Raw genomic sequence first — 25,591 nt, 5'->3', positions numbered from 1 at the left:
AACACTTCAGTATTGTCTGAACACTGGCTCAACCAGTGGTACTCACATGCCATGAATCAGTTACAAAAAAGTCATGCTTGCAGTTGTACCCTGGTTACACTAGCTGGAGCTTCTAAGCTCTGGAAGCTGCAGATAACTATAGCAATCATCAAAAAGAGTTACCTATCCCAGTGTCCTGCAGTGCATCTAGTCCTGCAGCTCACCACTCTAAGAATGTGATGACAGTTTCTGCCTCTACCACTGTCTCGGGCAGTGAATTCTAATCCATGTTGACTTTTGGGTTAAAAACAAGTTTCTTTATTGCCCCACAGATCTACCACTTTTCTTCAATCTGTGTCCCCTGCTGTTTGACCCCTTTGCTAAGGTAAATATATGAATGCAACGTCACTAATAGTCTTAGAGAGAAAAAAAATTGCTTTATCCTGGAAAGCAACAGGTGCTTCACTTTTTTGGAGTGGGAAACTTACATCTATAGCCTTTTTTTAAATAAAGAGTTGTTTGATGTCTGGATTACAATAATATGTTTGTAAATCTGATTTCTGAATGAGCTGCCAGAACAGGTTACAATAAGAAGTGATTGTTATTTAAGTGAAACAACAAAGTATAAAGCATAATAGCAAAAGGGAACTTAATGAATGTGATGGTTAACCCTAGCAATGAATTGATAGGCTATTCTAGGGATTTATTTTCTTTTCTATCTGAAGTTCAAACAACATGGTATAAAATGTGATGCTAATTTGTTATGAGCCTGTTTCCTGCTACTGGCAGACTATGGTCACCCCAATTATGTTCCGATTAGGACTGCTTCCACTAAGCAAAATGTGTAGTCAGATTATTGATTTAGTCCATTGCATTAACTACAGTTTATAGTAGATGTTTAATCATGACATGAGCGATATCCTTATTCACTTTGTGTACTTCCACTGTTACAGTCATTAGATAGTGTTGCTGACATCAATGAATTGATATTTTTAATGCTGGCTGTTAGGAGGTTCTTCTTTACCTAGAGAATAGCGGAATTGTGGGACAGGTTTCTGGTTTGTGAGACCAATGCTGATTTCTTAAATTACTTTGTGAGAGCTGGACCTTCTTCGTGGCTGCGGCAAAGGTTACCCTGCACATTAATCAGGGCTGGAATGGTGTTCTGGGCTAGAGAAATATTGTAGAATTTTTTCCTACCCTCTTCCCTTCTCCACATTTTGACTGGTTTTCATCCTCCATCACTCCAGCTGGAGGTAATGCGGCTTCCTGGCGGAGGTGGGAGTATATGTATTGAAATGCACAAAACAATTCAGTTCTGTGGGACAGGCTGGTTGACAAGCAGGACTTTCCCAGCTCTTACTTTTCATGTTTGAGTATAATACTCTCACATAGTGGTGGAGCAGTTATTCCCAGCATTCCATGTCAAAATAACAGACAGAGAAATACCATGCAAAGTATATAAAATGCTCATCCACGAACACTCACTAGCAGGCATTTCTACGTATGTATTTAATGGATGCAAATGTGCTGAAATGAGATAGGTGGGCTCTGATTAATGTGTTTTTGGGAAAGACCATAAACGTGAATCTTGATTCAGTTCATAATTGAGTATTATTGATCAGAATGTGCTGTCCCAGGGGTTTATCGGAGAATTTTCCTTGTAGATAGACAATCTTTCCACGGACAATGGTAGCAAAAACCTCTCCCTGCAGTCTACGTCCAAGATATGGGGTCAACTGTAAAGGAAGCAAGATTAGAGTTATTTCTTTTTAAATATTTAGTTGGATAATTTCCTTGAGTTGAAGGACTTCTGTACTTGTAAATGAAGCACTTTCCAATTTTGAATATGTAGGAGCATGAGGTGGGTTATGATCAAGATACTGGAGTGTGTATAAAATTCTTAAGACATCTTAATAGGATAAAGGCTGAGAAGATGTTTCCCTTGGCTGCAGAGTTTACAACTAGGGGTCACATTCTCAGAATAAGGTGTCAACTATTTAGGACAGGTGAAGTATAGTTCCTTCACTTAAAGGACTGGACATTGTTGGAAGTCTTTACTGTAGGGGACTGTGGATGCCAAGTCATTGGACATATTCAACAGTGAATTGGGGGATTTTGGGGAAAGATGAGAAAGTATCTTATTAAATGGGGAAGTTGACTTTTGAGAGTTCAGTCCTTCTTCTATTATGTGCACCCAAATTTTTACTTTGCCTTCATAATGCTGCATAGCCTCAATCTCTAAGGCATCCTTTAATGTACCAGTATGTCATTCCTGAATGACAGCATAAAATGAAACAAACACAAAACAACTGGAAAAACCCAGCAGCCTGGCAGCAACTGTGGAGAGAAACAGAATTAATGTTTTAGTCTAATGTGGTTTCTTCTGAAGAAGTTATAATGGATTGAAAATGTTAACACTGTTTCTCTCTGTGCTGCCAGACTGCTGAGGTTTCCGGCATCTGTTTGTTTCAGATTCACAGCATCTGCAGAGTTTGCTTTTATTTAACATTAAAATGAAGTTTAGTTTTGCACCCATTGGAAACTCAGATTTAGCTCGCCATTTTGAGTCTGTCGTGACCAGCAGTGGGGACCAATAAACCACCAGCTCAGACTGCATTTGAATCCCAGAACCACTAATGAAAAGGCAAAATATTCAACTTCCTCTCCAAAGGAGACCCATGCTTCATGTTACTTGTGTATCTCAGTTCATATTGGGCGTGTTGAGGGTGCTTTATTTTTTGCTTTTGCTCCTTTCTGTTAGTAATCCAAGAGTGACAGTATCCTAAGTGAAAGAAATGCTTCTGAACTTGATTCAGTGCTTTAGTGAAAGCACCTAATGGGAAACCTGGAAGAGCAGCCTGGTTGTTGATTCAATCTGACGAGGATCTTTGTAGGGGAATGAAGGAATTAACCTACCTTCTATTCACAGCACTTCAAAGTAGGTGGTATCAGAATGACTAATGCATCTGTTGCCTTTTTGCATTAGCAGCCTCCGTCTAAGAGTTTGTGATGTCCTTTGATTTGTCACGACCTTTCTTTTGGATCATAATGGCGTCTCATTCGCACTCAATACCAGAACTTGTGTTAGTCGAGGGCTCTCATATTCAACATCCAAAATTGGTGTCAGTCGTGACACCATGTGTCTCGCTTGCTGCATTTTGGTCATAAGGCTCACCTATATCCACTCTTGTGTGCCCCCAACCAAAGTCGGTGCTTCAGGATGCTTATCTGTTACCTTGCACCAATGTTAAAAGTTCTCTGATTAGCTATGGATGGAATTACTCTCACATTTCTTGATGTGGAGAGGACGTTTGAGAGAGTGCTGAGGAATTAACGATGCTGATAAAGAATTGTCCAACCCCCAAAGCATGCAGTTAGAGGAATTCAAAGGAAGAGAAGCCAGTAAGTTGTAATTGGGGTTCTTACCTTGTTTTTGTGATGAATTGAGGTATCTTTCACCTGCAAACAATGATGTTCAGGTACTGAGTTTACTGAGACACAGAAGCAACCTTATGGTGAAACTGATAACATTTTAGTAACCTACCTCAAACTCTCTGTCAGGATCCCATATCACAAGGTCTGCATCCTTACTAACAACAAGAGAACCTTTCCTGTTCTCCAGCCCACACAGCCTGGCTGTGTTTTTACACATTAGGTTCACTACATCCTGAAGACTGAATCCTCGTTGACGAGCAGAAGTCCAGAACAGAGGAAGACCTTTTAAAAGAGTGACATTTCAGAGATTCTGGGAAGTGATAACAGCTGGTGTTCACTCCATACTTGGACAATAGGAAACACCTGCTATTCAAGTCCTAAGTTACAACGTATTCTCTGCTGTGTACCCTAAGGATGGAAAATGGTTTGCCACTGGGTAAATGCCTCCTGAATAAACATGAAATATATATAGCCATATTACATTATTTGTTATCATATAAATAGGTTCTAATAATGGTTTAGCTAAAAAAATTGCAGCATGGTCAATAATATGTAACATCTATGGTAATAATATGTAGCCTTTGGCTACCTGTCAATGATGATATATGTGTAACACTTGGTAAATGTAAAATAACCTATATGTTACTTGTGCAGTCTGTTTGTTGACTGTACATGGTATACGTGTTAACAATACACAAAGTATTTGTTTGGATGAACTTTCATTGATGAAGGGTGTTTTATGTCCCCAGGATGTGCTATAGTTCTTCTCAGCCAATGCATTAATTATGAAGTAAGTTACTGTTTAATTGCTAAGCGTAGAAACTCAAGGTCTCTCAGACAGAAAATTAAAGGATCAGTCAATCAGTTTTGGCAGTATTGGTTTAAAAAAGACGTTTGAGAGATCTCTTTGAATAGCAGCATGGGATCTGGCAGGAAGAGACAGAAGACAGCTTCTAACAATGCAGCACTATTCTGCATGGAACATTTGATGACGTGATGGACTCCCTAGAGTAAAATTAGAACACTTCATGTGCTGCCACAGAGATGAGGGTGTTACCATCTGATCTGACTGTTTATTAGACAGTAGTGCATGTGTTACCTGTATTATCTAGTTGAATTTAGCCAACAAATCTGACTCACCAAATTGCAGAGAAGAAATTCCCCCCCATGCTTTGAGGAAGTCTCCAGACTGCAGCAGTTTAAGGTCTGCAGTGCACGGAGAATGATCAGAGACCACCATGTCTATCTTTCCAGCTTTCAGTGCAGACCACAGCTGTTCCTGTGTGGGACAAATAGTGGTTCAACATACGCCAACATGGGTGAGGATGCTGTGAATGCCAATAACCTTATCTGATGTTTTATTATATCAATACCTCTCACCAGCTCCCAGGCAAGGTTCCCCAATTTGTTACGGTTCTAGACAGATGCCCCAAATCCGTAAACTCCTGAGTTAGGTGGGATCAATAGTCTCCCATTTCCCCCCCCTCTTTATTCTCCCCTCTTCCTAACCACTACCCCCTACCCAACCAAACTGTCATCGCTCCCCACCACCAAGTTGGTTGCAACAAGCTTAAATAAACAGGATTCCTTCCCTCATGGATACCATTCTCTAAGATCAAATGAAGTTGTTTTTTGGAAAGATCCAATTCAACCAGGCTTTCTTGAGTTAATGATAGAATTAATTCATTTAGTAAATGTGATAAATAGTAACAACACAGATTAGAAACGCGTCTTTAAAAAAAGGTAAAAGATATGCAGTTCAGTCTTTAGGTTGGTCATGAAGCGTAGATAGTAGAACATTAACAGTTAAGCATTCGATTTTTGGAACTTTTGGCTTGGCAGGTTGGTTGAAATTCTTTTGTCCGATTTTCTTTTGACGGTGACTGGCAGCATTCGAGTCATTCTTATTTCCTGTTTTCATTTGACTGGCTTTCTGGTGAGCTAACTTTTAGCACTTCGAGTAAGAGAAATGTTTATCTGCAAGGCAGGGCTCACTAGTGGGTGGTTCTTTGACTGTGACCTTCATAGCACATAAGACTTGAATACAGGCTAGTTCACCAGATTACCTCAGCCCTCCTGGTGCACACAATCACCTCTCCTCACTAGCACACCACCTTCCACTACAGTGCACAGACCAAGGTTGAAGTGGCATTTAAACTGTGTATTCATGAAAAGGGAATGCATAAAACTGAGGGGAGGTGATGGTGTGTGACCAGTAATCCAGAGCCCCAGCTAATGTTCTCGGGACATGAATTTGATTCCCACCATGGCAGACAGTCAAACTTGAATTCATCAAAGTTTGGAATTATAACCTAGGCTAATGGTAACTGTGCAATCCCTGTTGATTGTGGTAAAAATCTATTTGGTTCACTTTTTAACAAGAATATCTGCATCCTTGCCCAGTCTGGCCTACATGAAACTGTAGACCCACAGCAATGTAGTTGATTCTTAAATTCCCCCTGAAATAGCTAGCAAGCCATTTGAGGGGAATCTGGGATAGACATTGAATGCTGGCCTTGCCAGTGGCACACATCTCTTGAAGAAAAAAGAAGTCCCTTTACCTAGACTGCAGTTTTTCCTCCCTTCTGCTCACAGTCTGAGATCCTCATAGGGGATTACATTTCAGTTTGTTGTGCATTTCTCCTTTTAAGTTCATTGATTTGAAGTTTCTTCGACACCTCGTTAGGTGTGAAATTCCAGGGGTTCTCTCCCTCCAGACACTACTGAATTTACATCCACGGTCATATTTCAGATGAGTGTCTTTTTTAAAAAAAGTATTTAAATGTTCAACATTCCCATAATGATTTGAATTCCGCTGTTGTTATGACAGGAGTTTGCACAATAAATTCATTTTTGGAATGTAGCATAACATTATGTTGGCAAACCAGTTAGGAACAATGATGAGTTGGCATTTTGGATAATGCTCTGGCCTGTTTGCACTCTATAAGCCCCTCCATCAGTTGCACTGTTGTGACCTAACCCCATCTTGCCTCCCTGGAAGTATTTGAACTGCACATTTTTCCCAATTTAGTTAGTGGCTACTCATCTCCTCAGCCAAAGGACAAAGTAATTAAGAAAACAAAATAAAGTATCATGGGCTCTGTCTCCAACATTTGAGAGACAAGAGGGAGGTAGAGAATCTAACAGAAACCATTTACATATAGTGTACTAAGAATTGAAAATAAGAGATTCCCATGCATAATTCCACACACAAGGAACAATTACCCTTTACAAGTGTACTTCATGTTGCTTCATTTCCCTTCCCAACCACACACGCTCCCCATTCCTTAGATTTGAATTGCATCTTCATCCCTGTTTAGTTGGTGTGGCTCCTTCATCCCTGGGATAAAGGACTTTTACTTCAGCCATTGTGCACCTTTTTCTAGATGTGACAATGAACTGCGGAGTTTTGGAGCAGGAAGCGACCTGTTCCAAGTCAGTGCAGCCCAGTTGGAGGCAGGGTTGAGAATGTGGCAATCAGCTACATCACCGATCTAACGACCAGTCCTGTCCTGTCCTACCCTCCCCATTCCCACAACACACTGTTGCTGGTGAGTGAAGAAAGTCATGGAGGGAGGGCCTCACTCACTTTGCTGAAAAAGCAGTGAAGAGAGCATTTTACATGGAGCTGCAATGCTGCCGGAGGTCAAATATCTCGGTGCTGTTGAAACAATGGTTTACTGGCCAAAGGAGTGGGAGAAAGAGGCGTTTGGTGCCCAAGTGTGCTCCAGCCATCCACCCAGAGTGAAGCCATGAGCTGCCACCCCTATTCGCATCAAATGACCTCGTGCAAGTTTGCAAGTTAGTGTGAAAGCTAGTGGATGGGAATTGCAAACACTTGTCTGCACACAAAGTACTGAGAGAACTGGCCTTTTATTAGATTCTTTGTCTTCGAGGGGATAATTGTCGCATGTGATCGAGAATGGAAAATAGGGCTTGTGGTGATCTTGGAGATTAAGACAATCAATGCCAAAGGTGTGTGAGGTGATCAGGAAGGACCAACCCCTGCACAAGAGGTAGTTAGCCCCTTTTAGTGCTATGGTCCGTGCTGTTGGAACAAGATACTGCAGTGGGAATCGGACACTAAAATAGCCCTCTATAGGGGGTGATCAGTTATTGTAGCACAGAACAGCAAGTTGGTCTGGGACTGGGTGATCTTCAGTGACTAATTAGCAGATCCAAACTTAAAAAAAAAAGTACCCATGCATTCCTCCCAATATTCTCTCAATCTGAGGCTGTCACCAATGCTGAATTTTAACTCAAAAATTGTATTGATTTATGGACCACCAACAACTATTGCCCAAGCTAACGATATATCCTTCTTCCACTGCAAAACAGATTCCTGCCAGATTATAGCCACTAGACTACCAGAAAATATGCAAGAACCAACTGGATCTGCTTTTCCTCTCGTTTCATCAGAGTGTGTTGTGATAAGACCTGGAAGGTGTTGGTGAACAACGTAAGTGCTTCTGCTGTTTGAAAATAGATTAGAGTAAGACTGATGCAACTGGATTTCAACATTGTGAGGAGTCAGTCAGGACATGATATTTGGAACGTAGGAGCAGAATTCAGAGGAATTCCTCATAAAATCCAGAGAAGGCGGCAACTGGGTGTCAGATTTCGATGGAGAGCATGTATCAGATTAAAAGCTGTTTCTTCCAGTAGTGTTGAAAAACTGCTGCCATCTGGGAGTAGAACTCAAGTTTTGATTGAATCCAATTAAGAGTCATGCAGAAAAGTCAGTGACATTTGCAGACACAATGGATGCTGATACAATTTGCAATTCAAGGTATTTGTAACATTGGAAAACATGCAGATCAAAGAAAGAATCTTGCTATCAGGGTCCACTTTGGACAGAGGGAGCTTGGCAATCAAATCCCTCCTCTAGACTTTGTGGTTTAACCTCCGGACCATCTTTGTTTTGAAACATATTTAAAATTAGAATAATTGAATAAATGAGGAATCCATGCCTGATTTCTTCTTGCCCTAATCGGAGGGCAACATTTGTAGTGTGTGGCACCTTTTGGGATGTCTTCAGCAGCCAGTGAGAGATAATGATGAGTGGTTTCAACAGTAAGCATAGCCCCTGCTCTGCGGGCTTCATTTAGGATGGGTAGAGCTTCCGCAGTGGAAAGATGGACAATATGACAGTGAACTCTGGAACAGAGAAAGCGAGTGTGGTTCCAAGTGGAGCATTCTTTCACTGACAAACCAAACAAACTCTGAAAGCTTTGCGCTAACTGTGACCTCTTGGAAACTTAAGAATGGATGCTAACTTTTCAATGGGCTCTGAGTGAGGAGGTTCATTAGACTGGGATGTGGGGTGTCTCTTTCATGGAGAAATGGGGCGGGGTGGGGGTGCGTGTGGTGGTGGGCAGCAGTAATTTAGGAAACTGCCCAACCCTAGATTCAAGTGCAGGCCAGGGATGACAGTCCGAGCCATCTCAAGTACATCAACCTGGTAATTTGTGTGGGTAGAGCAATGAGTTGAAGTAGTAGCATTGAGATTCCATAGGCCAGCGTGCTCACTTTCTGTGTGCAGTGGATTACTCGTATTCTGCTGTCTTCTTGGGAGATTTTCACAGGCAGGGGATGTAATGCAGATAGCGCGCTTTGGGCCTATTTTGGATCAGTGCGGATCATAAAATGCAGCTACAGTTTGTTCCAGATTCTCCAAACAGGATGTGTTTTTGCAACTGGAAACAAAATTAGAAATTGCTGGAAAAACTTGGCAGGTCAGGCAGCATCTAGGGAGAGAAAGCTGAGGTTTGAGAGATCCTTCTTTAGAATGGACCCAAAACATCAACTGTTGTTTTCTCTTCCCAGATGCTGCCTGACCTGCAGAGTTTTTGAAGCAGTTTCTGTTTTTGTTTCTGATCTTCAGCATTCTTTGGTTTATTGTTAGGATGTGTATTTAGGTCAATCAGTTGTGATCCTAACAAAAAATGGGAAGAAATAAAATTTTAGTTCATCTAGTTCATTCTGTATGTAGTATTTGTAGGATAGAGAGTGAGTGGTAATGTTACCAGACAAATGATGCAGAGACCCAGGCTAATGCTGAGAGCCTGGGTTCGAATCCCACCACAGCAACTGGTGGAATTTACATTAACAAAAAATCTGGAATTGGAAACTCATCTTGGAAATAGTGACTGTGTACATTAATTTTTTGTAAAAACTTGTGTTTCGCCAAAGTCCTTTAGAAGCGTTACATTGTCCACACTTAATCTATCAATGAATAAAGGGAAAAACAAAACAATACTACCCCTCCTCAATATGAACACATAGTCCATTAAAATGTTACTTTGACAAGGGCACAGCCACCCCCTCTTTGTTTCTATACTCTCTCCACTTTTGCCCACTATCCTCACTCCAATTTCCTTTCCTTACCTGCTTTGGAGTTGCATAGATACTCACTTTCCCTGTTTCAGTTGTTTTGTTGAGTCATTTGCTTTGAGAAAATTTTTGCAACTATCAGAAAAATTATTGCTACAGAAAACACCTCTCCCCAGAGACTCTGGACGTAGAACCATAGAGTCATACAGCACAGAAACAGATACTACAGTCCAACCAGTCCATGCCGACATAGTCTCAAACTAAACTAATCCCACCTGCCTGCTCCTGGTCCATCTCCCTGCAAACCTTTCAGTATTTCGGAGGGATACTTTTCAGTGCAGCCTGTGTCGTGATCAGGCTTTCTTTGTAGTTAAATGAATTTCTTACCTGTACTGGAGGCAAAGTTTAATAACTATTCGAATGGCTTCCACCTCCATCTCATCGGGTCGGGTCACCAGAAATGTTGTGTAATCATGGGGGTCTGAGGGACCAAAGGAATAGAGTCGCATGTGACATATAGAAAAAGAAATGAAAAACAGAGAGACTGACAGTGAATCAGAGACATGAATAATCTAGAATACAGTTGACCACAGGCAGCTCACCACACTTTTTCAAAGGCAATTAGGACTGGGCAGTAAATTGTTGTCCTAGCTCATGTTGATATGTATTCTACCTTGTTCTCACTAGTGTGTGTTGTACATGGCTCACTGATTATATTGTATATGACCCATGTTGGTGCATGTTGTACATAGCTCGCATTGTGTATGTTCTACCTGATCCATGTTGCTTAATACTATACATGGCCCACGGCTCATGTTAGTTTATGTTGTTCATTGGTCATGTTGGTGATTATTGTACATAGCCCATGCTGCTGGAGGGATACATTTTAGGTAGGACACCAGGAAGAATCCATTGAGATGGAACATTTGAGAAGACAGGCAGGGCCTCGTCCATCTCTGATGCAGAAATGGGGCATCTGACGGTGCAAGTTGCCAGCTCTGAGCCCCTTTATACACGTTATTATTCATGCAAGTAATTACATTTGATATCTCTCTTAAATAAAAAAAAAAGTTCAAAACAGTCCAACAATTGAACTAAAACATTTACTGGTAGCTTGATTGTTGTTTTCATGTGTTTCATTTCTTGTACTTACTGTTTAGTCGAGGAGTCACATGTTCCAGCTCGTGCTCTGCATGGAACTGATGAAACAATGCATATTGCATTAGCTCTTTCATGCTTAACATGATATGTAATGTCGATACATGGATGACTTTCCAGTTTATTGCCCCTGATGGTAGGTAATGTCAGATAAAAGACAGGCTAGATACAGAAAATATCCTCTACACTAGCCCATCATACACTCCCAGGACACATTCAACACTAGTGGAATCAGTTATGTCATAGTGAGATTGACCAGTGAGCCTCTTCCAAAACATTAAGGTTTCAGTTTAGGAGGTGAATCCCACTGTATTGAATAAAGTGATGTAATCGGAAAATAAAGAATAGGGTACATTTGGTTTTACCATCAACTGTCTTTGAAGCACATCAACCTGGTTCACAGACAAATCTATCAGTCGTTTTACACATTCTAAGACCCCAAATGCAGAACTGAAAAGGATGACTATTGAATTAATTCTTGGTGATATTTGAGAGAAGAGCGTTTACCAAGTTAAGCATTGGAATCAATAGACAGATAAACATAGCTTTTGTCACTCATCCAAAGGACTGAGTGCGGCACACAATTTCAGCTTGGATTATAGTTTCAAATTGCTCAAGTTCCAGCCTATAAGCTTCTGATCCAGAGTTAAAATGCTAGCTGAGATCATTACCCAATATACTACACTCAGAGAGCAGAAGTTGAGAGCTTTTCCTTCATTGAGTTTTACAGCAGTTTGATTCAGAATAAGTGACTGGTCAGGTTTTTCACCTCTGACCCAGTGCCTGTGAATAAAGTGAATTATCAGAAATGACAAGCTAGTGGAGCCATAAACGGCAAATCCTTAATGCCATTCAACAAATCCATAGTCAGGGCTGAGAATGCAGGCTGACCTCTGCAAATAAAGACTATCAGAGCCTTTCAATTCACACAAGGATTAGAGTTCCTGACTCTCTTCTTCAGCACCGTCTATCTAAGGGTTTCACAGTGACAAAACATAACGCTGAATCTGTATGCCCATAGGGTTTTTTCATGTAGGACTGTATTTCATATTGGGTTTTTCTATCCAGAGGATCTCCTGTACACTGGTTTCTGTAATTCAGTCTTCTGTCTGACTAGAAAGCTCACAATATAAACCCGTGCTTCAGTACCACGTATGTCTATTTCTGAAGTTTCTCTGCTCCACATATGCATTGTCTCAAAAACTTACCAGTCAGTCCAGTTTACAGTTTTATCACAAACAGAACACTTGACTGTTGACCTTTATTGTTTAGAGTTGCAGTCTGTGTGTATATTTAACTTTGGATAGAAGGAGAGAGATAGAGAAGTTGTGTATTTACCAGTAACACCCGACCTGTGCCCTGCAGTTGAGACAGGGCTGGCCGCAGATCAGCTTCAGTAACATGAGGGAATTCGTCCACTCCACTGTTAATGAGGAAACACTTGAACCCTGGGACCCCAGCCTTAATCATGGGGCGCAGTGCAGACTAGGCATAAAAGTAGAAGGGTTAAATCCATGTAGCAATGTGTTCTACAGTTATCTGACTGGTGACAGGCACAGCTTTCAGTTTAAACTTTACTTTTGAGTAATGTAGAAACATAGAAAATAGATGGAGGAGTAGGTCATTCGGCCCATTGAGCCTGCACTACCAGTTAATACGATCATGCTATTTCAGTTTCCCACTCCCGCTTTCTCTCCATACCCCTTGATCCCTTTAGCTGCAAAGGCCACGTTGAGCTCCCTCTTGAATGTATCTAACAAACTGGACCCAACAAGTTTCTGTGGGAGTGAATTCCATAGCTTCACAATTCTGAGTGAAGAAATTCTTCTTTATCTCAGTGCTGAACGGCTTACCTCTTATTCTTAGACTGATTTCTGTTTTTGCAGGGTTTCTTTTTGTCCCAGAGTCTGGTTACTTAAAGGGCAGAATAAGCTCCAATTGGTAACTGGCATTGGTGTTTCACCATGATAGTGAGCACTCCAATTTAAATCAGAATTAAAGCATCAGTCAAGTATTGAACTAGAGATGCTGGAAATTCCTGTAATGTATTTAGGGAAATTGTGGCTTCTAAACCCACCACTCCTCTCATCCAGTCTGCCTTGATTCCAATTCTTGCTGACAGTCTCCACCAACACGAGTGCAGATTGAGGAAGTGGGAACAGAGATTCACTTTCCCACCTTTAAATAGCTGAAAGTTTGGGAATGGTGCACATCCAGTGTGCGGTACAAGCTCCCCATTGGTGTCGATGATGTGGAGTCCTGTCCCCACAGTGGCAGACATTTCTTGCAAATTTTGCACTTACAAGTTCATTTTCCCTCATCACTCCAGTGGCCTATGGCACACTAAGTTACTCAGTGCTGCCATTTGGTGCCAAATTAAAACAAAACAAAACCAGGATCGAAAGATAACCCAAACCATGCAGACTGATTAATCTGTTCATAATGCAGGTTTAATACTTTTTAAAAGGTTCACCTGGTTGCCTGGGACAATACCTCCCCAAAATGCAGTATCAACAAAGCACTTGTCTCTAGCGGCTTGCAGTTTCGTTTGGAAGTTTTCTAACGTAGTTGTTGGTGGGATGCTGTTCCTGTCCATGACAAAAACAGAGATGCAGTTAGATGGACTACAACACAAATCCATCACACTAACATTTTATTAGAGTTTCAACACAAATCTATGCATTGGCACAGTATGTAAGTTTTATTTTATTCATTCATAGGATGTGGATATCACTGTCAAGACCAGCATTTATTGGATTTGAGAAAGTAATGTTGGGTTGCATTCTTAAATTGCTGCACTCTATGTGGTGCAAGTATGTCCACAGTGCTGTTCTGGTGGGAGTACCAGGATAGTGACCCAGTGGCAATAAGGGAATGGTGTTATATTTCCAAGTCAAGATGGTGCGAGGCCTGAAGGGGAACTTGCAGGTGGTAGTGATTCCAATGGTCCTTGTCTTTTTGAGTCGGAGGTCTCTTCACAGATTTACTGTCAAAAGAGGTTAGACAAGTTGCTGCAGTGCATCTTGTGGATGGTACACACTGCTGCCAATGTGCACCAGTTTTGGAGGGAGTGAACATTGAAGGTGGTGGTTAGCTGCAATCAGGCAGGCTGTTTTGTCCCGAAAGGAGTTGAGATTCTTGTCTGTGGTTGGAGCTGCACTTTGTTATCCAGCCAAGCGGAAAGTTTTTCAGTACATTCTTGACTTGTGCCTGGTAGATGGTAGAATTCTTTGGCGAGTTAGATGAGTTACTTGCACTGAATTCCCAGCATCAGACCTACTCTTGTAGCCACAATATTTTTGTGTTGGTCCCATTACATTTCTGGTCAATGGTAACCCCAAGATTTTAGTAGCAGTGGGATATGGTTAGACTCTGTTGTTGGAATTCATGACATCGCCTGGCACTAGTGTGATTAAATAATTGATTGTTACTTGTCAGCTAAAGTCTGAAAGTTATACAGGTCTTGCTGCACTTGAACACGGAATCTGAAGAAATGGAAATAGATCAGAACATTGAGGAATCATTAACAAACATCTCCACTTCTGACTTTGTGTTGGAGGGCAGGTCATTGATGAAGCAGCTGATGATGGTTGGGCTTAAGATGCTACCCTAAGGAGTGAGTCCTGCAGTGATGTCCTGGAATGGAGATTAACCTCCAATAACCACAACCGTCTTCTTTTGTGTTAGAAATTACTCCAGTCAGAGTTTTCTCCCTGATTCCCATTGATTTCAGTGTTGCTGGGACACTTTGATGCCACTTTTGCTCAAAAGCTGCCTTAATGTCAAAGGCAGTCATTTTACCTCACATTTGGAATTCAGCTCTTTCTTTCCAAATTAGACAAAAGCTGGAATGAAGTCTGGAGGTGACTGGACCTTGAGGAACTCAAACTGAGCACCAATGAGCAGGTTATTGCTGTGTAAATGTTACTTGATAGCATTGTTGACAACACCTTTAATCACTTTTCTTCATTCGGGACCCTGGATGTAGCAGAGCTGTATAATGTTGAAATGATCTGTTGGTAATGGATTTCATTGCTATGTCTATAGTGTGCTGATTTTATAGTTTAGCATACAAGTAATCCTGTATTTCAGCTTGACCAGGTTGGCTGGTTCAGCTCCTCAACTATTCATTGAACCAAGGTTAATTTTCTGGCTAATGGTACAGTAATTATAAATTAAGGGTGTACTGACCCATGAGGTGACAGGTTGTAGTTGAATACAGATTTGTTTCTGCTAATGGCCCACAGTATTTCAGGGATGGCCAGTTTTGAGATATTCAATCTGTTCAGAATCTATTCTATTCAGCACCATGGCAGTGCCACATAATACGATAAAGAGTATCCTCAAACAAGGATAGAATGTTGTCTCCGCCAGGACTTTGCTATTGTTACTCCTATGAATAATATCATGGAAAGATGCATCTGTGACAGGCAGATTGATGAGGCCCAGGAGGGATTTCCTACTTATTGCTTCTCAACTGTAAGTGCAGTCTATTCTTTAAGACTTGATTGACTTGGTCAGGATTGGGGCTACCAAGCTACATTTCGTCATAAAAGTTCTGAGCAAGGGTCGCCGGACCCGAAACGTTAACTCTGTTTTTTCCTTCACAGATGCTGCCAGACCTGCTGAGCTTCTCCAACAACTTCATTTTTGCTCCTATATTTTGTGATAGTCATTGAAGTCTCACACTCAGACTACATTTTGCACCCTTGCCACCCTCAATGCTACTTCCAATTGGTTTTCAGCAGGGAGGAGTACCAAGTGATCAGCAGTGGGAGGGCATTAAGTAGTAATTAGCAGGAGGTTTCCTTGTCCTTCTGTGATGTGATACCATGAAACTCCATGGGATCTGGAATCAATGTTGAGCACTCCCAGAGCAATTCCCTCTCGACTATACACCATGGTGCTAAAGCCTCTGCTGGGTCTGTCCTGCTGCTGGGACAAGACATACCCAGTAGATCGTGATGTCTTGGATATTGGAAGGTATGATTCCATAATTAGGACAATGCCAGGGTTTTTCTAGACTAGTCTGTGGGATAGGTCTTCCAATTTTGGCACAAGTCCACAGAGGTTAGCAAGGGAGCTTTGCAGGGTCAGTTATGCAGGCTGTCTTTGTGTTTGTCATTTCAGATACCAGGGTTGATGCTGTTTGGCTTTATTCTTATTTGGCTTTATTATAGCAATTTTACTGTGATCTTGCAATTAAGTCTTCTGCCAGGGCATTTCAAAAAGCAGTTAAGAATCGATCACATTGCTGTGGATTTGGAGTCATCAGTGAGCCACGCTCTAGAAGGATGGTAGATTTCATGCTGTGAATGATATTGAAGAAGTTGGGCTTTTACAGCGTTCACATAATTTTGAGATTACCATTAGAGGCACCAGCTTTCTATTCTGGAATTATAAAATGAAGGAAATTGAAATATGACAGCTGTGGTGGTGAAATTTGAACACGTATCCCAGGATCATTAGTTCTGTAATATAATCATTCTGACGTTGTAGTAATTCAAAGAGAAATCTGACATACTGGCAAATTAGAGGTTTAGACACAGTCTAGTATCTTAACATATTGACACACTAACACACAAAAGGAGTTCATACACTAGTATGACGCCCTGACACACCATAGGGATATATGTACCTGTCTAACATGCTAACACGCTGTTGGAGTTCAGGCACCAGTCTGATACACTAACACAATACTGAACTGAGATAGCACTCTGACACGTTAGCACATAGAAGTTCACACACTTGTCTGACACAATACCACATCATAGGTGTTTAGACACTATTACCACCAACTGACAGGCTATAGGGCTATAGGTATCGTTCTGACGCACGTGCACGTCGTGTGGGTCCACACATTAGGTTAACACACAACGCACTGCTGATGTTCATACTCTAGTCTGACACACTAACACATAATAGGGGTTCAGACACTAGGCTGATATACAATAGGGGTTAATAGATCAGTCTGATACACTGCAGATGTTCAGGCAACTGTTGACACAGTAACACACTACAGGTGTTCAGACACTTGTCTGACACAAACATTTCAGATGTTCAGGCACCAGTCTTATACACAACATAGCATTGGGTTTCACACACCCATTTGACATACTAATACATTTTGTAGCTTACACAGCAGACTGATCCTAAAGAGGTTCTGGCACTAATCTTATACACTAATAAGCTGTAGATGGTCAAACATCAGTCTGACATACTACCATACTACAGGTGTTTAGGTTCCCCTCTGTCACATTAATACACAATAGGGCTTTACACTCCAGTCTGACCCACTAATACTCTGGAAGGGTTCAGATAAAGGGCTGACATGATGTTCAAAAACACACTCATATACTGTCAGGGGTCAAGCACAAGTTTAACCAAACTGATGTACTTTAGGGTTCAGGTACTGATATACTTGCATTAACACAAACATACCAGTCTGATACACTAAAAATCCTATAGGGGCTCAGGTACTAATGTGACACAACTATATTCTTGGAGTTCGTACACCAGAATGGCACATTAACATGCGACAGGGGTTCTGATATACTGTGTGATGCATTTGCACCTTGGTTCCTTACAGTGGCATGTCAGCAATAGTTGTTATTCCACCTGCTGCAGCTGCTCTTGTTGCTGTCCAGTAGCCTTCCCAATCAGTGCGGCCTGGTTCATTAACATGGACATGACTGTCCACAACACCAGGCATCACCAGGAGGTCTCCAACGTCCAGAATCTGCACCAAGTCAATGATTAACAGAGATTAAAACAGGCAAACAGTACCTAGGAAGAACACAATCAATCATTAGACCCATCATTGGGTCACCAGTACCGACACTGTTTGTGGCTGGCTTCAGCTCTAGGAAAAGGCTCCAGCTACTTAAATGTGGGAGGACAGTGTTATGCTCACTCCCTTATCCCCTATGGGGCTTGCCTTGAATCCAACATAGAATAATAGGGTGAACACATTTTTGTACTGATTGTGTCTGAAGTGAACTCAAGCAATCCTTAAATACTTCAACATCTCTGCAGCACCAGTCTGTGGTGGGGTTGGGGGAGGGGATGGAGTCAGAGGGAAGGGGAGGAGAGAGGAAGGTTCCAGAAGGCCATGGGTATTTTCGAGTTGTTGCATCTTGTGGGCCTTAATGCCTGAAAGGGAAAAAAAAAGTTTCTTGTTAGCAAGATGAATGACCTGGAGGATGAAGTGGAACTGCCGACTGCGTCTCCTCACCCAGGAGCTTAATGATTTGGGGTAACCATCTGAAATCCTAACTTTGAACATCTCACCTGAGGTCTGATTATATAGAAAGATATTTACACTTTTTTTTTTAGCATGTGTCAGATTCCATCAATCATCCGACCATTTCCTATCATTCTAGGATGTATGTCTCGGCTTGTTCCTAACCTTCTTAAAATAAGTACACAGAATCTAGCTTTTCAAGAACCATTCACAAAGTGTTAAGGAGCTGAGGTTAGCCACAATGCACTGGGGAAAGAAGGAAGCATTTTCACGCCCAGTGACACCAGCTGCTGATAAATTTGTCTGTATGCAGAAACAAAACGCGACAGTACCTCATGACGCATCTACCTAATTTTATACAAACTGAGCTACAAACATTAACATGGCAAAGCTGTGCAGGCATTAAGTGGACGAATGTTTCGGGAGTTGATGCAACATAAAAACGGAAAGGACTGCAGATGCTGTAAATCAGGAACAAAAACAGAAGTTGCTGGAAAAGCTCAGCAGGTCTGGCAGTATCTGTGAAGAAAAATCATAATTAACATTTCAGGTCCAGTGACTCTTCCTCAGAACAATGGGCAGACCTATTGTTTCAGCCTGCTCCTACCCCACAGAGCTGATCTCTTCCTACCTTTACTCAGTCTTCCCTCCCCTGGTCCAATCCCTGCCCACATACATCCATGATTCCTCACACGCTTTATGCCAGGTTCAAAACTTCCAGTTTGCAGGTACCAGCCGCCTCCTCTTTATCATAGACTTACAGTTGCTTCACACATCCATTTCCCACCAGAAGGGTGTTAGGGCTCTCCACTTCTTTCTGGAACAAAGCCCTGATTCGTCCCCACCCACCACCACCCTCCTCCGCTTGGCTGAGCTCGAACTCGCCCTCAACAACTTCTCTTTCAACTCCTCTCATTTTCTTCAGGTCACGGGTGTTGCCATGGGTACCCGCATGGGCCCCAGTTATGCCTGTCTCTTCGTAGGGTACATGAAACATTCCTTGTCCCAATCCAATTCCAGTCCCTACCCACAACTCTTTCTCCAATACATCAATATATCAATGACTTCATCGGTGCTGCTTTCTCTCTCTCGTCCAGAATTGAAAAAGTTAATCAATTTCACTTCCAATTTCCATCCTACCCTCACTTTCACCTGGTCTATCATTGACTCCTCCCTTCTCTTCCTTGACATCTCTGTTTCCATTTCTGTGGATAGACTGGCCATTAATATCCACTATAAACCCACTGACTCCCACAGCTACCTGGACTATACATCTTCACACCCTGTTTCCTGTAAAGACTTCATCCCATTCTCTTAGATCCTCCGTCTCCTTCGCATATGTTCAGATGAGGCCAACTTCGACAAGGGAGCTTCTGAAATGTCCACCTTCTTCCTCAACCGAGGATTCTGTAGCATCGTTGTTGACAGGGCCCTCAATCAGGTCCGAACCATCTCCCGCACTTCTGCCCTCACCCCTTCTTTTCCGTTGCTGACAGCGATAGGGTTCCCCTTGTCTTTACCTACCATCCCACCAGCATCCACATCCAGAAGATCATCAGGTGCCATTTCCACCACTTCCAGCAAGATGCCACCACCAGACACCTATTCCCCTCCCCTCCCTTGTCCACTTTCCGCAGGGACTGTTCCCTCTGGGACACCCTGGACCACTCTTCCTTCACGCCCACAGCCCTACGGCACCTTTCCCTGCAACCAGCGAAGGTGTAACACCTGCCCATTTACCTCCTCCCTCCCCAGTATCCAAGGGCCCAAACATACCTTCTAGGTGAAGCAACACTTCACCTGCACTTTCCAGAATCCAGTCTACTGCATTTGCTGCTCACAATCGAAACGTAGACTGGGTGACCGCTTTGCAGAGCATCTATGTTCTGCTCACAAAAAAGACTCTGAGCTACCTGTTGCTCGCCACTTTAACACACCACCCTGTTCCCTGGCCAACACCTCTGTCTTTGGCTTGTTGCAGTGTTCCAGTGAAGCTCAATGCAAACTGGAAGAACAAGACCTCATTTTCTGCTTGGGGACCCTGCAGCCTTTTGGGCTCAATATCAAGTTCAATAATTTTAGGGCCTAAACTCTTCTATGTCCTAGCCCCCTACCTCACACACCAAGCCTTGTTATCACATAACCTGCCATTACACACTACCTGTTGTTAGTCACTAACAGTCCCTGTTAACAATTATTCACTCTCCCAGCCTATCAACTCCTTTGTCTATCCAACTGCTCTTCTCTCTCTTCGGGTTCTATCCTATCGTTTACTCCCTACCCCATCCCCTTTCCTATTTTTTGCATATAAACTGACATTTTCTCAGCTACCATCAGTTCTGAGGAAGAGTCACCGGACCCGAAACATTAACTCTGACTTTTTCTTCACAGATGCTGCCAGACCTGCTGAGCTTTTCCAACAACTTCTGTTTTTGTCTCGGGTGAGGAGTGTTGAACTGGCTCCTCTTCCTTATTTACCCGTCCCTTTGGTTGGTCGCAACAAGGTTAATTTAAAAAAGCCCCTTTTCCTTATGGATGCCTTTCAGACAAAGTGGATTTATGGTTTAAAAAGAGCCAATTTAACCCAGTCTTTCTTGAGTTAATGAGAGGATGTGTTGATTAGTGACTAAACATGAAAAGTAATAGCAGAAACATATACTGAGATTAGGAATAAAAAGTTAGTGCAAAAAGAGATAGAAGTTGAAAGATTTACAGATCAGTCCGTCTGGGTCATTTGTGAAGAGCAGATGGGGAACAATCACTAGTTAAGCAGTTGATTTAGGGTTCCTGCCTTTTGAATGCTAGTTGAAATCCTTTTGACCTGTTAATTTTTAATAGTGCTTGTCTGACCACACTCAGAGTGAGAGAATCTTTTTACTTGCAACACTGTCGTCTCTAATGGGTGGTTCTTCAACTGTGACCTTCTCAGCATGCTGTTGTTTGAATCCTGGCTAGTACACTTGAATACTTTAGTTCACTGGCACACCTTCTTCCAGTAGCACTCCTCTCAGTAGCTCACGTAGACAAAGGTTGCAGTTGGTTTTTAACCCCTTTTGTTGCATGTCCTTGGAAGGGCAAAACACAAAAAAAAAGTCTGCAAAGAAGTGGCTTTCTGCTGAAAGGCAGAAGACAGTCAGCCCCTTATTATCTTTCCCTGATAAGAATTTCTCTCTGTTTGAAATTTCCTTGATTCTTTATAGACCCATTCCATTTGCCAGAAAGCATTGAATTTACATAAGCAGTCCTTTTTTGTCCGCACCAATCCCCCTTTTTAAACAATTTTTTTTGGAATCAAAAGTGAAAGGTGTCTCTTTAGATTCTAATCTGGTCATTATGATGATTTCACAAAACAAGAGGGAAACCTTCAGAAGGAAACAGCACGTTACGGACGTCCGCTGCCTTATTAAGCAGAAGAGGAAACGTGTGGTGGGCACTTTACATGAGGGTCTAAATCACGTCCGGATGAATCATCACATCAAGTGAAATCACTGACAGAAATGCTTCTTTTCTCTTTAAACAAAGGAAGATTTACCAAAAGGCATTCAATGGAGACTGTTCCTCTGCATAATAATTGCTTGGAATTAATTGGAATCTTTTGAGAAGGTGGTGATGATGCTTTTTCTTGAACTGCTGCACTCTGTTTGGTATATACTCTCCATTGTTTCATGATTTTGACCAATTATGATGAAGGACCAGTAATATATGTCCAAGTTAGGATAGAGTGTGACTTGGAGGTGATAGTGGGCTACGCACATGCTGCTTCTGTTATCCTGAGAACTGAGTCTTCAGGTTTGGACTGTGTTGTTAATGAAGATGCTGTCAGCAGCTACAAGCAGCCAACCAGGGCTTAATGAAAGAGATTTGCTGCTGGCAACACATTTAATTATAGGAATGAGTTTCAATAGGCTAATTACCTTTTCTTGTCTTTATATATTTGCCCCATCTTGGTAGGTTAATTCAAATGAAGAAGAACAAATTTGTGTTTGTATACTGCCTTTGGTAGTCTCAGGACATTCCAAAGTACTTACTGCGAGTGAATTACTTATGATCACAGTAGACATATATCAGACATCTATAACAAAGTTCTGCAAACAACAAATCACCAGCCATTGGCCATGTTACTAGACTAGCAATCCAGAGACCCAAGCTAATGGAAGATGGTGAGATTTGAATTCAATTAATAAATGTGGAATTGAATGGTACTTAAACTGTGACCATTGTCAATTGTTGTAAATAACTGTCTGGGTTTGTGAGCCACTCAGTTGTATCATGCTGCTCTGGTCTATGAAAAGGAATGAATCTGGAGGTGCTCTCTGGCATTGACCCAAGTATCAGAAATGACAGTGGCAAACCAGCCCTGTTAACACTACCTTACTGCGAAGTTTACATTACTAGCAACTGGGGTCCTCTGCCAAAAATTGGGATAACTGTCCCACAGATTTGTCAAGCAACAGTCTGACATATTGATACTCACAGTGCCTTACCTTACAGACTACAACCCAGACGCTGGTGGTGCCAGGCATGGTAGTATGTTTAGGTCAGGAGTGAGTCACCCTGTGAGTTCTCAACATTGACTCAGGACATCATGATGTCTCATGGCGTCAGGTCAAACATGGACAAGAAAACATCTTGTTGATTATCACCTTCCTCCTCCCCTACCCTCAGTTGATGAATCAGTACTCCTCCATGCTGAATACCAGTTGGAAAAAGCACCAAGGGTGGCAAGTGCACAGAATGTTCTCTAGGTGGGGTACGTCAATATCCACTACCTAAAGTAGATCAGTAGCGCTCTACTGACTGAGCTTCCCAAGTCCTAAAGGACATGGTTGCTAAGCTGGGTCTGTGGCAGATGGTGAGGGTGCTCATATGACGTAAAAACATACTTGACCTCATCCTTGCCAATCTGCTTGCCACAGGTGTATCTGTCCATGACAGTATTAATAATGGTGACCACAAACAGTCATTGTTGTGCCTGTCTTCCTGTTGAGGATAGCCTCAATGTTGTGAGAGACCACCACCATGCTAAATGAGATTTTGGACAGATCCAGCATCTTGAAGCTGGGCATCTGTGAGGCATTGTTAGCCTGAGCAGCAGCAGAATTATATTCAACAACAATGCGCAACCTTATGGCCAGATATATGCCCCCAAACTATCATTACCAACGAAGAACACCAGTAACAGTACCAGGCAAACTGAGAAGTGAGGTGTCAACCTGGTAAAGTTACAACACAGGACAACCTGAATATAAAAATATCGTAAAATGGTTAATGCACGGAATGAAGCCATTCAAACTGTCATGCCCATGCTGGTTCATCGCAAGAAGAGCTCAGTTGGTTCCAATAATTTTCCCTTTACTCCATAGCTCTGCAACTTTTTCCTCTTTGGATAATTAACATTTTGAAAGTGTCCTCTGGATCTTCACCATTTTGCCAACAGCAGCATTTTCTCCATATCTATCCAGAACCCTCCCTGATCTGGAGAACGTCAATTAAGGCACCTCTCAACCTGATCTTCTCTTAGGACAATAACTCCAGATTCTCGACTCCATCCATGTAACTGAAATGCCTCATCCTAGAACCATTCTCGTAAATCTCTTTTTCACCCTCTTCCGTGTAGATTAGATCATAGATTTCCTACCGTGTGAAAGCGGGCCGTTTGGCCCATTGAATCCAGACCGACCCTCTGAAGACCATCCCACCCTATCCCTGTAGCCATGCATTTCCCATATATAACCTACCTAGCCTGCACATCTTGGACACTAAGGGCAATTTAGCACGGCCAATCCACCTAACCTGCACTTTGGGAGGAAACCAGAGCGCCTGGAGGAAACCCACGCAGACATGGGGAGAATGTGCGAACTCCACACAGCCAATCGCCCATGCCTGGAATCGAACCTGGGTCCCCAATGCTGTGAGGCAGCAGTGCTAACCATTAAGCCATCGTACCACCCACAAACTCAGCTCACCCGAGACAGGACTTGAACCCAAAGTCCCTGGCTTAGGAGACCACACCTGTGCCTTATCCATTAGGCCACAGGGGCTGTTTGAATATATCTTCATATTCGTCCTAAAGCGTGGAGCCCAGAACTGGACACATTACTCTGGATGAGTTTGAACCAGAGTATTATAAAGATTCTCCGTAACCTTTTTTTAAATTAATTCACAGGATATGGGAGTCGCTGGCATGAATTGCCCTGAGGGCAATCATGAGCGAACTACACTGCTGTGGATCTGGAGTCACATGTAGGCCAGACCAGGTAAGGATGGCAGTTTCTTTCCCTAAAGGACATTAGTGAACCAGATGGAGTTTTCCTGACAATCAACAATGGATTCATGGTCATCATTAGATTCCAGATATTTCATTGAATTCAAATTCCACCATCTGCCGTGGCGGGATTCAAACCCAGGTCCCCAGGACGTTATTTGGGTCTCTGGATTAACTGTCCAGCAATAATACCAGTAGGCCATCATAATCCCATAAGTTTGGTTCCTTGGTCCCTTTATCTAAGTGGTTAATTGCAGTCATGATCTGTCTGACAGCAGATCTTCTGTTCCTTGTTTGACTTGCTTTGGTCTTGTACTTTCTTCATCTGTTGCTTACAAGCCCCCATTTTCAACTTAAGTGAGCACCATGACTAGAGGAAATAACACATGAGGTAATTTTCCTGCTGCCTTCCTCATATGTGCTTCAAGGAAGCCCATACCATTGTCCCTCAGGTTCTAGTTGTTCCAGTCTCACCAATGAAAAATGTACTAGTGTCACCCTTGACCATAGTTGTAATGCTGAGTGAGAGCCCTTCCTTGGGTCCCTGAGCAAATCACAAACAGGCAGCACCCCCTGGGGTCTCAGATGACCTTGCTATCCTTAGGTTCTCTTGTAGATTGTGAATAGACAAGGCCCAGCACTGGTCCTTGTGATTTGCTATAGGTTAGCAGCCTGAAAGTACCTGTTAATCTCTCCTATGACCCAGGCTTCCCACTCAACTGTTTAAGGCCGAGTGGTTAGGGGTTTCTCATCTTTCACAGAACCCTATGATCCAGAAGACACCCCATATTTGAGTTGGTGCTGCAGTATGAGGCTAGAACAAGGAGCCTTGCTAATGGCCTGCAAGACTTTTGTGAACCAACTGGGATTCTGAGCAACAGTCCAGTCCCTGACCAAGAGGCATTGCACAGGTGTGGGTATGGAGAATACTGGGTGGAAATGTGAAGAATACCAAGCTGATGAAACAGTGTCCTATTTGTGAATGTGCATTTTAGACAATGTCTGCAAGGCTTACCTGTTGACTTGTTACCTGTGGTGCTGTGACTCCCTCAGGCACTATGTCCACAATCTTGCTACCTTCTATGATGATGTGAGCTGGGCAGATCCCTGAATCCAGCAGCACCTTTCTGCTCCGCACCACAGAGAGCTGAGAGCCTGCTTCCATTTTGAACGAA

At 42.4% G+C, this 25,591-nt stretch overlaps 1 protein-coding gene across 1 annotated transcript; it reads right to left on the bottom strand.

Moving 5' to 3' along the window:
* Positions 1–521: 521 nt before the first annotated feature.
* Positions 522–25,591, bottom strand: zgc:103559 (Allantoinase, mitochondrial). Its single transcript, XM_048604413.1, has 11 exons — positions 25,432–25,591; positions 17,496–17,647; positions 13,382–13,496; positions 12,247–12,393; positions 10,904–10,949; positions 10,138–10,231; positions 8,388–8,574; positions 4,558–4,696; positions 3,527–3,699; positions 3,409–3,441; positions 522–1,718 (listed from the first exon to the last, which is right to left on the bottom strand). The coding sequence occupies exons 1-11, from the start codon at positions 25,579–25,581 to the stop codon at positions 1,581–1,583; spliced, it is 1,374 nt and encodes a 457-aa protein (XP_048460370.1). The 5' UTR covers positions 25,582–25,591; the 3' UTR covers positions 522–1,580.

The sequence above is a fragment of the Rhincodon typus genome, chromosome 13 (assembly GCF_021869965.1).
Source record: "Rhincodon typus isolate 14 chromosome 13, sRhiTyp1.1, whole genome shotgun sequence".
Classification (NCBI taxonomy): domain Eukaryota; kingdom Metazoa; phylum Chordata; class Chondrichthyes; order Orectolobiformes; family Rhincodontidae; genus Rhincodon; species Rhincodon typus.
The sequence above is the reverse complement of the archived record's forward strand: the minus strand, read 5'-3'. Positions and strand labels throughout refer to the sequence as shown.